At 51.5% G+C, this 13,554-nt stretch overlaps 1 protein-coding gene across 2 annotated transcripts in view; it reads left to right on the plus strand.

The window, feature by feature from the left end:
* Nucleotides 1–13,554, plus strand: part of CDH22 (cadherin 22) — a 123,413-nt gene that overhangs the window by 68,581 nt on the left and 41,278 nt on the right. Inside the window, exon 4 of one of the 2 annotated variants that reach the window (XM_084886954.1) lies at nucleotides 9,521–9,640. The exons of the other annotated variant lie outside the window; for it this stretch is intronic. Coding sequence (XP_084743080.1) covers nucleotides 9,521–9,640 — 120 coding nt within the window. The remainder of the gene's footprint in view (nucleotides 1–9,520; nucleotides 9,641–13,554) is intronic. 2 annotated transcript variants of the gene reach the window in all.

Below are 13,554 nucleotides of genomic sequence, written 5' to 3' on the forward strand. Positions count from 1 at the left end.
AGGGAAGGAGAGTGTGCCGGGGGCCTCCCACACGCCGCCACGCTTCTGCTCCCTCCCAATGAGGGGCACGCCAGCCCAACCGAGCCCCGGAACAGGTCCTGCAGCTGAGTCAGGAGGCCTGGCTCTCCTCATGACCTTGGCCAGGTTTCTGCCCCGTTCTGGGCCCCCAAGTTTTGTTCTGAGCATTGAGGGGTTTCGTTCATGCCACAGATATTTATTGAGGGCCTGCTCTGTGCCAGGCACTGGGGATTCTTAGGAAGCCTGTGCATAGAGCAGGGAGAGAGTCAGGAAACAAATAAACAAGCCAATATATTATATTCCCAGTGGCATAAGTGCTGTAAAGAATAGGGGATTGGGAATTACACAGGGTGGGACAAAAGTAGATGTAATTAATAAATAAGAAAACAATAAATTCTGTGTTTCTGTGTTCCTGCAAACCTACTTGTGTCCCACCCTGTATTGGGAGAGTGCTATTTTAGAGAGAGTTAGGGAAGGCCTTTATATCTATATCAATATCGATATCGATATAGATATAGATATAGATATAGATATTTCAAAGAGGAAGGGAGAGGGAGAAATATAAACATCAATGATGAGAGAGAATCATCCATCAGCTGCCTCCTGCATGGGGGTCTAGCCCACAACCAGGGCATGTGCCCTTGACCAGAATTGAACCCAGGACCCTTCAATCCGCAGACCGACACTCTATCCACTGAGCCAAACCGACTAAGGCAGCCCTTCTTTTTTAAGATGACATTTGAACAAAGATCTGAAGGAACCAAGGGAGTGAGCCAAGAAGCCATGTAAAACAGTAGTTTTCATGCTGTATTGTGCGTCCACATTGCCTGAAGGGCAAAACACAGATGGCTGCCTTCCCCCCAGGCTTTCTGATTCAGTAGGACTGGGCTACTAGAAAGGTGCGCATCTTTTAAAACAAATCCTGAGGTGATGCTGCTAGTTTAGGGACCACACTTGGAGAAACACTACACTGGGGGAAGAATGTTCCAGATTGTGAACAGCAAATGCAAAGGTCCTGAGGCAGAGTGTGTTTGTCTTGTTTGAGGAATAGCAAGAAGGTCAGTGTGGGCGAAGAGAGGAATAAGGGAGGAGGAGAGTGTCCAACGAGATCAGAAGAGGTACCAGGGCAGGGTCGCTTAGGACTCTGCAGCCACTGAAAGGTTTTTAGTTGCACTCTGAGAGAGATAGGGAGTAGAACAGTGACATGACCCAGCTTACATACTTACACGATGAGTGTTGGCCACCATGTTGAAAATAGGCTGTAGGAAGCGAGGTTGGAAATGGGAAGATTAGTGAGGGGGCAATTGCAGTCCTGCGGGCAAGAGGTGATGGTGAATTGGCCCCGTGTAGGCGGTAAGAAGATACAGGTTTATGGGTGGATGTTGAAGGTAAAGCCAGCAGGGTTTATGAGGGATTGGATGTGGGGAGTGAGAGATGAGACAAGGATGATGTTTTTGGTCTGAGCCTCTGGATGGATGCAGCTGCTTTGCTGAGGTTGGGAATGCTCCAGAAAAGAGCAGGTTCCCAGTGCGAAATTAAGAATTTGTTACTGGTCAGGTTAGGATGGAGATGTCCGCAGAAATCTGAGTGGAGTTGGGTCTCTGAGTCTGAAGGTCAGGAACAAGATCGGGGCTAGAGACACAATGTTGAAAGTCATCCACACACACAGGACATTTCAGGCTTCAGGCTGGACGAAATTAACAAGTTTTGAGGAGAAGAATTGGACTAGATAATCCCTTGATGTCGGGGCACCAGCCCCCTTCCCCAGAGTGTCAGACCTGACCCGTGGGCAGCAAGAGTATTTCATAGGGCTCCTGTGCCCAGCTCCACCCCACCTACTTACTAATGCCAACTGTACAAGACAATATACTTGGCACTGCTGAGGATACAGAAATGGGAAGTTCAATCCAACACACATCTATTAGCTACTACTTTATTCTGGGCACTGCCGGGGACATAAAGATAAGTAATTGAATTAAACCCACGAATGTTTATTAGCACCCGTTCTATACAAGGACCCCCATGTACTTGGCCCTGTAGAGGTTGCAACTATGAGTCACCCAACTTAGCAAACATTTATTAGCATCTATTTTATATAGAGCCCCAAGGGGATAAAGAAATAAGAGGTTGCTTTCAATTCAATTAAACACAGACCCATGCCCACTATGTGGGGGTGCAAAGAGAAGCGCGACACGGCTGCTGACCTCGAAGTGGTGGCAGATCCGTTTCATTTCTGGTGACAACCCTAATCAATTGGTAGTGACTGTGGGGCTGTGTGAAGAAGGAGTCTGCAGGTTCGTTCAGGCTCAGCAGAAAAGGAAGCCGCAACTGATTAGTGATGTCTGCCGTGAGCAGAGGCAGGAGGACGTGGTGGCTTATGCGCCATAGGCTTGACATCGCTGGACCGTGGAACTGGGGCTCCGCAGATGGGCAGGGGCCCTGCCACAATGAGTTCCCGTTCCTCTGCGTGCAGCATCTCTAATAGATGGGGAAAGACTGTTCTGTAGGCGAGTTTGCACTGGGATGCTCACTAAATAATAGCTATCAGCCAAGACTGCTTTCACGGAGCTATTTTCCTTGATTCTCACAATCCTGGGGGACAAACAAGGCAGATATTATTTGTCCTCGTTTTACCAGGGAGGAAATAAATTTAGAGGAAGATAAAGTAACTTGCCTGAGGTTCCAGGGGAAGAACTAGAGCCAGACCCTGAAACCAGACTCTGAGCGACTTCCCTTGGCCGGCCTCACAAACTGCCACGACTGTTTCTTTAGCTGGCAAAGCACTTCTTTCCCAGCCCTCATCTCATGTCACCCTCCCGGGTACTCTCTTGGGTTAAGTGTTGACACCTCCGTTTTACAGCTGAGGAAACTGAGGTTCAGGAGAGGGAGAGGAATAACATTGGGATCGCGTACTGTCTGATTGCTGAATCCAGTGCTGGGGCAGAGAGGACGGGGGAGGGCAGGAGGCAGCGTGTTCCCCAGGGCCCCATTGGGGAGGATAGCAGCAGGCTGGGAGCTTCCGAGTGTCCCATCTGCAGCCGAGAGAGTGCAGCTCAGCAGCCCTCAGGCCCAAGCCAAGAATCAATCGCTGGCCTCTGCAGAGACAACTTCTAAAGATGTTTTTAATTAAAGTCCAGGAAGATCTATATGTGCAATATCTCCTTGCCTAGCAACGGCACTGGCTCTCTCCACCCGGATGGGGATGGGCATAGGGGGACGGGACAGGAGGTTTCTGCTGGGAAGAGGTGGCAGCGAGGAGCAGAGGCCCTGGCCCTCAGGAGCGCCCCGCAGCCCCGGTGATCCGGACAGGAAGGAGTGTACCAGTGTCTATCTCTGTCTTTTCCATCAACAAATCGCTCAACAGGCACGAGCACACTCCCTGTGCCAGGCCCTGTGCCCACTGTGGCAGGGGGTACAAAGGTGATAGAGCCGCCATCCTGCCCTCAAGGACCCAGCACACAAAGGGGGCTCTGTGGGTGTTGGGGGACTGGATGGAACTGAATTATAAGCAAAGACAAATGTTCGCTTTCTGCAACTGGCAGAGGGATGCTCTTGCAGAAACTTAGAATGTCACCAGACAACTTAACCGAGCGCCTCCTTTAAATGTGGAGACAACCGAAGGGTGTACTGGTCTCAATTTAGGGTGGCAGGAGAGACCTTTCTCTCTGGGGGATGGCTTGGACTCTCTCTCTCTCTCTCTCTCTCTCTCTCTCTCACACACACACACACACACACACACACACACACACACACACACCAATTGCCTACACGGTTGAGTTCATGGCTGGGACCCATGAGCAGAGAAAGAGTAAGGGGACAGTGTTTGGAGTCCCCTGGAGACTCTGGAGAAATGTTTGTGACATGGGCCGGGGGGGGGGGGGGGGGGGGAGGGGGGGGGCGGAGGCCTCACCCCATCAAGCCAAAAATCTCCTTTCTTCTCCTTTCTTCTTATCCCCTTCCCACTCTCTCCTACTCTCCTCCTGCTTCATATGGGTCTCCGTCTGTCTCTGCTTCTATATAACTTGACTTTCCAACTTTATCTCTGTATTTCTACCTCTTTCTGTCACACGGTCTCTGTCCCACTTCTATCTCTGCCTCCCCAAACCTCACCTCTCTGTCTCTGTCCTCATTTCTCCCTCTGCGTCTGGGTATCTCTGTCTTCCCACTTTTTCTCTGTCCATCTCTCTGAATCTCTGCCCCTCTGTCCCTTGTCTCTCTGTCTCTGACCCACTTTCTTGTCCCATCACTTTGTGCCACGTTCTCTGTCAGTCGTCCCTGGGCCTGCCTCCTCCCCCTCCCTGCTGTGACCTCCCCCTCCTGGGCAGTCAGTTCCCCGCATCTCCAAGGCATCATTCATCTGCATTAGGCTGCCCTGGCTGGGCAGCGGAAGCCGGTTTGGGGCCAGCCCAGCAAGTGCATTATAAGTGATGATCAAAGGTGGAGCTGGGGGGGTGAAGGGGGGCAGTTTGAGAAAGGCCTTGTTTCCTGTGTAATCTGAGCCTTCCCAGGGACTTGACAAGTGGTTTTTAATTTTTAATAGAAAGCATTCCGAGCAGTTCTGGCAGCAGCAGGGGGTGGGACTCATTTTTTATAAATGTTTGAGAAGCTAAATGTGAGCCTAGGGTTTCCCAGGCCCAGCAGGGAAGTGCAGGGAGGGAGGAGGAGGCAGGATAATCATAATTACAAACATCTTCATAATAATGACACTCGGTCATCTCCATGGAGGACTCCGTTCTTTTCCAAAGGGTTTCATCTCTTTCATCTCATTATGGCGTCTCCCTCATCCGGTGAGGCAGGGAGGATAAAGCCTTATCTCCATTTCACAGAAGGGGAACTGAGGCCCAGTTAGCTCAGACGGTTTTTCCACACCCGAGGACAGGGCTAGAGTGAGAGTTTATGTCTTCAATCCCTGAGCTCCACTCCCCATACCTCCTTCCTCCTCCCTGAGCCACCTGGGGCTTCTTCTGAGGGCCCTGGAGCACAAGTTTGGGTCTCCGTTGAACCCCATAATAGCAAAGGTTAAGTGATAAGAAAGGAAATAATTCTGGCCTGGGAGACAAGACATGGGTTGCAATTCTGACTCCATGAGGAGCTATGTCAGAACCACCCAGGTCAACCAGAGATGAGGGTGGGCAAGCCCCCTCCCTCCTGAAACTGGTGCTCTGGGATATCCTACTCATGGCCAAAGACACGGCCCAGAGACCTTCTGACCAGACAAAGAGGTGAAGGGAGTAACTCTGATTGAGCACCTACTACATGCCCGGCTTCCCCAGGTACTTAAATCCATCACTCTAATCCTCATAGCATCTCTGCACATTTCAGGCAAGGAAACAGATCAAACAGAAGGCAAGACTTGACCAAGGCACAGAGTGAAGAAGTGGTGGGACTAGAACCCAAGGTTCTCTGGTGCCAAAGCCCATACTGTTTCCATGGAGGTGTGAGGGGCATGTCTTCCCAGGATGTCTAACTTCTCCTGCCGATTTTGCCTGGGAGGAACCCAGCGTCATCCTTGCTGCTCCCTTCTGGTGTCAGCCTCAGCACAGGCACAGTGAGTCGTGGAGGGTGACATTAGCTACACAGAGCAGGTCTGAATATCTCCCTTCCACACACTAAGATGTAACCTGGGGAAAGTCACTCAGCCTCTTTGTGACTCCGTTTCCTCACCAGTTCAGTCAGGGATTGTGTCTAGGGCATCAGTTCTTAGCCTTGGATTCTCTTTAGAATCACTGTGCTCCACCCCAAGAGAGTACTTTGCCTGTGCTCCACCCCAAGAGATTCTTACTGTGCTCCACCCCAATTCAGTCTTACTGAATTGGTCTGGGGTGGGGCTCAGCACCCTCTTTGTTTTACAGCTCCTAAGAGGTTAGCATGTGCAGCCAAGCTGAGAACCACTGGTTTCTGTGTTCTCCCAGGACCGGCCTTTCTACATCTAACATTCCACATGGAACCCTGGGCGCTGAGGTGCTGTTGGTCCAAGAATCACTTTGGCAACCCTTCCTATGCCAGCCTAGGTAGCAGAAGGGCTGGCTGGCAGCACCATGGACAGGGGACACTTCATCCTAGCTTCTGGAAGTCTGGAATTGAATTTAACTAGCTATTGGGGTAGGATACATGTGGGTTTTGACATCAGGTCAACCTGGGTTTGAATCCTGCCTTTCGTATGTCCTTGCCAGGTGAATTTAGCCAGATACTGTCCTTAGTTCTGAAAATAGAAATCTGAGTTCTCAGAACAATCCTGAGAGCTTGGTAGTACTATCACCCTCATTTCACCAATGAATGAATTAAGACACACAGTGTTTCATTGCTTTATTTGGCCTCCATTTCCTCAGATGTAAAGTGGAAATTTTAATAGAGCTTACTTCATTCAAGGCTTTATTATATAAATCCCATAAGATAATAAACACACAGGGTTTACCAATATCCAATGAGAAGCATTCAATAAGCACAACATGTCATTATCATCGAATAATGATATATAATGATGGGTTTCATGTTTACTCATTATTAATGTGACATTTTCACTCTTCACTATGCATAGCAGTTTTCTCATCTGTAAAATGGGAATGGTGCAGGATTCTGCTGGAACCATCTCATATCAGCTCACAAGAGCCAAGTATTGATCTTCAGAAGTTTTGTGAGCCTCTTGATATCACATTGGTAGCTTGAAATGGGCCATGGTGGGAGTATTTACACCATGAAAATCAGCCAACACTACAAAGTAGGGCATTCCTTCCCGCCCCTCCACCCCCTGGAGCTGATGGTTAAACATAAACCAGCACACCACTGCATCACATCACAGAGGGCGTGAGGACTGTAGGAGGGAGTGGACTTAATGGTGCATTGTAAACTGCAGGCTTCTGAACCTAGAAGGGATGACCTGAAGGTGGTCCCCCAGCAACTACCAGCCTGGCACCCTCTGTCAGTTCTGGGGAGCTGCTGACTTGTGAAGAAGCTAGGAGGGGTGTGGGTCCTGGGGAACCAGTTGTGAATCACTGACCCTTCACTATCCCCACATGTTGGCATTAACTGTAATGGCTGCAATAAAGAATCCCAGATTGGGGAAATGATTCTATCATCCCCGTGGGAATCCCTGGGATGCAGCCAGGGAGAGAGAGAGAGAGAGAGAGAGAGAGAGAGAGAGAGAGAGAGAGAGAGAGAGAGAGAGAGAGAGAGAAGGAGAGAGAGAAGTCAGCCATATCCATGGGGAGCCACTTGCCCAGAGGGTGGAGGGAAACATGCAGAGGGGAGGGACAAGGGGACCCTCTCTGATAACAGTTACAACAGCCAGTATCTATTGAGCACCCACCGTGAGCCTGATGCTTTATGTATCATCTTCCATCTCAGTATGCCCACGAGGGGGGGCGTAATTGTGCCATTGTGTACTGGCATGCAGTGCCTCCTGACTCGGCAACAACCTGCATTTATTGAGTCCTTAGCATGGGCCAGACACTCTGTGCTGAAAAATTGAAATCTATTTGAATTCTCAAACCAATCCCAAGAGCTTGGTAGTACTATCACCCTAATCTCACAAATAAGAAAATTGAGGTACAAATGGTTTTGTGCTATAGCCAAAGTCAAACTGGTAATAAGTGGCGGAGTCGTACAGATTGTGATTCACCAGGCCACCATCCCCAGAGTCACCGTGCCGATGCTGCCTCTGACAACCAGAAGGTCTTCGGCCTCCAAGTACCCTGAGGTCAAATCTCACTCCTTCCTCAGTCTGTGCCTTCAGTCACGTCTTTTCTGTTCTTTTGCCTGTTTCCTCACCTGTAATTATGAGGGGCCCATTCCGCCTCTCAAGAGATGCCTTGAGAATTAGAGATGATGAATGTAAGTGGCTGGTGAAGCCAGGCGTGTAATAGGTACTCAATAGTTTATTCCTCTCTCCTCTCTGTAGAGTGGGGTGGAGGTGCCTGGGACCGTGCTCTTGGCCCTGAGCAGGAAACCCCTGAGCACCGAGCACCAGGATGGAGGGGGTTTGCCCAGACCCCTTCCCCAGCTTCTCCCGGGAACTCTGGCATGGATGGCGTGGAGCTGGAGCCACCAAAGAAAGAGGCGCATTGCAGAGCAGGCTTAGGAGGCTTGTGGGCGGGAGGGCGGGAGAGGGAAATGAGAAATGCAAAAGAGTGAAAAATAAATACACGTGTCTGTCTGGAATGATGGAGGGCCCCGGGCTGGAGGCGGAGAGGCTGGGCTTAGCAGAATTGCTGCAGTAGCATTTCCAAAGCCTCCTTCATTAGCCAGGCAGTGAGCTGGCCTCCCCTCCCAGCACACTGCCCTACTGGCCCAGAGAGCCGAGCCCAGGCCCAGGAGGACCCCACTCAGAACCCCGGGAGGCCCTGGCCTCTTCCCCTCACCAGCATGACACTCAGAAGAGGGCATCTCCTTGCAGGGAGGTCTGAGTCTTATCCCCCTTGGGTCATATCCTAGGCCCCCTCGCCTCCCTCTTGGGTCTTTCACCTCACCCCCTCCTTCCTGAAAAGGTTCAGAGAGACCAGATGGCTTTTCTGTCCCCCCCCCTTAAACCCTTCCTTCCCACCCTAACCCTCAACCCCCAACCTGTCCAGCCTCACGTCCCAAGCCCTGCTCTTGTCAAATTGAACATGATGTCAAATTAGAGCCATCTCTGGGACAGGCCGAGAGAAGCTCCCAGTTTAATGAGGCAGCGTCGAAAATCAATAACTTAATTGCCACTGTTTGATGGACTTTTATCCAATTTATACTCTCCCCAGCAGCCTACGTGCGGAGCATGAGGAGAAGCGCGTGTGTGTCTGGGGGTGGGGACCATCTGCACCGGGCCTGGGGAGGGGCAAGGAAGGCACCAGGGCCCACAGCCAACGATTTCCCAAAGGGGAGGCTGGGCAATGCCGTTCTCCGTCCACAGGGGCCAAGGGACAGACACTGGCCTCCGAGTCCCAGTGAACTTGGTTGTCCTTCTGAGCTGCCCCTCATCCTGCCACAGAATGGGGGGTGAGGGAAGTGGGGGGTGAAGGCATGGGGAGGAAGGAGGCAGAGTTCCCTTGAGAAGTACAGAGTCTGTACAAACCAGGTGCCTGGTTTCCAGTCCGAGCTCTGACTCTGACTGCTGTGGCCTTCCCTGGTGACAATGACATGACCACACCCACTGAGCTGAGCAACAGCTCTGAGCTGTTCTGAACTTGGAGTTTAGAATGCATTCCTTCATGAACCAAGGACTAGGATCCCCCCATTTGGCTGAAGAGGAAACGGATTCAGAGGGGCTGCCTTCTGTTGCCAAAGGCCCACAGCTGGGAACCAGGGACCGGAGGTTTGACTAGAGGTCTGACTCCATGTTCCTTGTGCCAGTCACGAGGGAGGCCCTTGATCAGGAGGCAGGTCGGGACTCAGTGAGGGGATGGGGCCTGGTTTCGCTGTTCCCTGGCCTGGGCCTCCTCTCCCAGAGTCCTTCGGGGGAGGGAAAGGTGGGGAGGATGAGTTCAGCGGCCCCCGGTGACCCCTGTATCGCTTGGTCCCCCGGGCCCAGGCACATCGGTGATGCAGGTGATGGCCTCGGACGCGGATGACCCGACGTACGGCAGCAGCGCTCAGCTGGTGTACAGCGTGCTGGATGGAGAGCACCACTTCACAGTGGACCCCAAGACCGGTGAGGGCCCGGGCCAGGCCAACAAGGGGCGGGGCCTGGAGGGACCAGAGGAGGGACGCAAAGTGGGGGCCAGAGGGGTGGGCCTGGGCCGAGGACCACACCGTGTTGTGTGCTCTCTGCCTTCTAACCACAGGGTGCTGAGGGTGGGATGGAGGACACGGAAGCCTTTTGCCAGCTCCAGGACCCAAGGGAGGGGGAAAGGGGCAGCCAGACAGGAAGAAACAGAAAGGAATGGGGCGGAGGGCACCTGCAGGACTGGCAGGAAAACAAAAAGCCCACTGTGGGCGCCCAGAAAGGACTTGGGAGGTCTGAGCAAAGCAGCCCCTTGTCCTGGGAGCTAAACTGAGGCAGGTGTGTCATAGTGGGCTGGTGAGGACACCTTTTCAGCACCTGGGAGAGCTCTCTTCAGATGGCAGTCTTTAAGGATCAGACGAAAGACAGAAACACACTGTTAAGGAAGAAAAGGTTCTCTGCCCTTGACCCTCCTCCAACCACACCAGATGATGCCCCCCTTCACTCTGAGGTCAGAGCCTGGCTCCTTCTCTGAGGGGCCAGAAGGAGGAGACTGCGGCTCCCAGGTGGCTCGCTGGGGGTGGCTGCCAGTTCCAGGATTGGGGCCGGCACTGTCCCTGGGATAGGAGGGGACAAGTGCTATCATGGGGGTGACAGTCGGGTTGGGACAGGGCCACAGGCATATGCACAATGAAGATGTAAGATACAAGGTTCCTGGAGGTGGTAGCGGCATCTCCAAAGGATGAGAAGGTCTTGGCCAGACGGAGACTCGGAGAAGGGCATGCCAGGCAGAGGGCATGGAGCAGGCACAGCTCGAAGGAAGAGAACAGCCTGAGGCGTGAGAGGAATTGTAAGCAACTGCCGACTGGAGACCGGGAGGGCGTGTTGAGAAGTGATGTGAGAGGCTGGCAGGGACCTGATGGCGCCGTGTAAGCAGGTTGGAGAGCTGGGATTTTAGTCTCCGGGCAATGGGGAAGGGACGGGTATTTGATGGATTTGCATTTTGGGTTTTTGTTTGTATTTTTGTTTTGTTGTGTTTAAAGAGGGTTGAGTAGTCCAGTCCGTGAGCACAGTTATAATTGTATTTTCTTACACATAAAATCCTTATTATTTTCCTCCTTGCAAAGCTAATACATTTTAGAGAACATTCGAATATTAAGAAACGTTTTAAAAAAGAAAGTGCGTCCTACCCCCACCCCCAACAATTTCAGCCCCAAAGGAAGCCACTCAGTGTGTAGACCCTACAAGATTCTAGACTCATTCTTTTGAAAACTACGCTATTTTTTAAATAGAAAATGTGTCAAGGTTCAAAATTCAAAAAGTCCAAATGGATATTTAGTGGAAATTCTTTACCCCTTCCAGTTCCCCAGCTACCCAGTCTGTGTCTCCAAGGCAACCAATGTAATTTTCTTGTGTATCTTTCCAGAGCTATTCTATACATGTACAAGAAAATAAGTACATGGATTTGTTTTATTTATTTATTTTTTTTACACAAATGGTAGCTATAACACACTATACACACTGCTTGTCTTTTTTGCTTACCAATACATCTTGGAGATTATCCCGTGTATCAGTACATAAAGAGCTTTCCCATTCTTTTATTTAACTGCTGTTGTGGATACACAAAAATTTGTTTCACCAGTCCCCTCCTGATGGACACTTATGCTCTTTCCAATCTTCTGCTACAACGAATAATGCTACAGTGAGTAACCCCACACATACATCATTCTGGGGGCCGGGGGTTATCGGCAGGATAATTTTCGGGAAGGGGAAAAGCTGGGTCAAGGAGCATATGGATTTATTAGGGATCCGGCTAGATAATGCTGGCATGTACCAGATTGCACTCCTGAGAGCCACATGCAAGGGAACTCAGCTCCCCTCCTCCTCCTCCTCGCCAGCACTGTGGGTTCATTGATGACTTTGAAGCAGGGAAGTGACATGCTCAGGTTTTCATTTTAACAAGATCCCTCAGGCTGCTGCCACAGAGCGTGGCTCGGAAACAGCGATTGAATTCAGGGAGACCCAGGAGCGTGGGGTGCCCAGCAGAGAGCCCCGAAGCACAAACCCCAAAGCCTGCAGCCCTTCTCTGCATTCACCCAGACTCTTCCACCTGCTTCATCTAGCTATGGGGCCAGAGATGACGTAGGATTGGTTGTGGGGGCTAGTTGTGGTGCTGAGGAAAGAGTCTGAGAGTGCGATCCTGAGAAGGGGGCCTAGAAATTATAAGGGACTAGATTGAGGGGGGACCCAGGGGTTCCTAGCTGTGGAGCCTGAGATGGGCAGGGACACAGAGGGAGGAAGGTGGAGTAAGAAAACTATCTAGATGCTGAGGAATTAGTGGATGGCCACTGCAATCCAGTGCAGAGCTAATAAACTCAGTTTTAACCATACTGGCTTTAAGATGAGAGAAAAGGAGAAGAGAAACATCTAGAACCTCTAGCAGATTGTCTGAAATATGGACTTGAAGGTCCAACATGGTTGGGGTTCTGTAGACTTTGATTTCCCTATGTCCACAAGAGGGATAATAATACCCACCTCACATGATTGTTGTGAGGATTCAATGGAGTTCATTCATTCACTCATTCAGTCATTCAACAACTCTTTATGGAGTGCCTGCTGTATGCCCGGCTCTGTTCCAGGCTCTGGGAACACAGCCGTAGGCAAATCCAAGAGCCTCCCCTCATGGAGCGTTTATTCACGTTGGGAATACAGAAAACAAGCACATAAACGTACAATATAACGCCGTGAGTACTAGCAGGGTAAGGGAGAGACTTAGCTGAAGAAATCAGGTCAGGACTTTCTAGGGGCAAAGACCTGGATGAAGTGAGGGTGGGAGCCACTCAGCATGTAGGAGAGAGCTTGCAGGCTGAGGGAACAGTGAGTGCATGAAGACCTCAATGCAATAGTTGGTACATAAATGGAAGCTAAGGGGATGAAGAAGATGATGCTGATGGTAATGATGGTGATGGTAAAACCTGAGGAGGTGGAGCCCTTAGAATTTACCAGCTTTTGTCAGGGAGGGGAGGAAGAGACAAACATGGAAATAAGGGAAGGGCCAAGTCTGAGTCTGGGGGGTGGCAGGGGAGGGTAGGTAAAAACTCAGACTCTAAGAGACCAAGGAGGATGGCCGGGTTCCGAGGAAGAGCACGCCCCGCTGCAGAGGGTCTGGAGGATGGGGCATGGGGGAGCCATGGAGCCTGGAAGGGCAGGAGGAGTTAGTCCCCAAGAAGCCAGAGAGTGGGCACCAGGCAAGGCAGGCGAAGGCGCCCCCGGGTCCTTGTTCGAGGGCCCCTCACCTGGCTTAGCCTGAAAGGGTCTCTGTGGACACTTCCTAGGAAGGGCCGTGTTTGTCCTCCCTTCCCTTTAGCCCCACCGCAGGAGCCACTCGGTGCCTCTCCCAGCCCAGCTCCATCTCCCCAGCCAGGAATATTCCGCTGATGCGGGTCTATATTTAGCAGCTGCTGTGAGGTACAGTCTGTTCTCACTGTGCCGATAGCAGGGAGCAGAGCCCGAACGGGCCTGAGAGGAAGGTGTGAGGGACGGGAGGGGGCGGGGTGCCACAGAGCCCAGTGCCGGAGGAGAAATTAATGTGTGTTTTAAAGGCCAGGCCTGCCAGCAAGCCCCCCACGGGGGCGACAGGGATGGCATTTGCAGTCTAATGAGGCATCACCTGGGTTCCAGGGCCCCTGCTGCAGCATTTGGAGGGGACAACAGGGCAGAGAGAACAGCGGCTGGAACTGGGGGTGAGCAGAAGGCGGCAGGGAGCCGTGGCCGCGTTCTCATTGCCAGCCCCGCCCGTCACAGCCCCAATGAGAATAGAAGGACTTGCTTAGAGACTGGAAGGGACCTGCTGAAAATTCCCCAGTGGGCCAGAGACGTCCGTTTTCCTGGGAAAGAATGAA

The sequence above is a fragment of the Pipistrellus hanaki genome, assembly GCF_964339955.1.
Source record: "Pipistrellus hanaki genome assembly, chromosome: 6".
Taxonomy (NCBI): domain Eukaryota; kingdom Metazoa; phylum Chordata; class Mammalia; order Chiroptera; family Vespertilionidae; genus Pipistrellus; species Pipistrellus hanaki.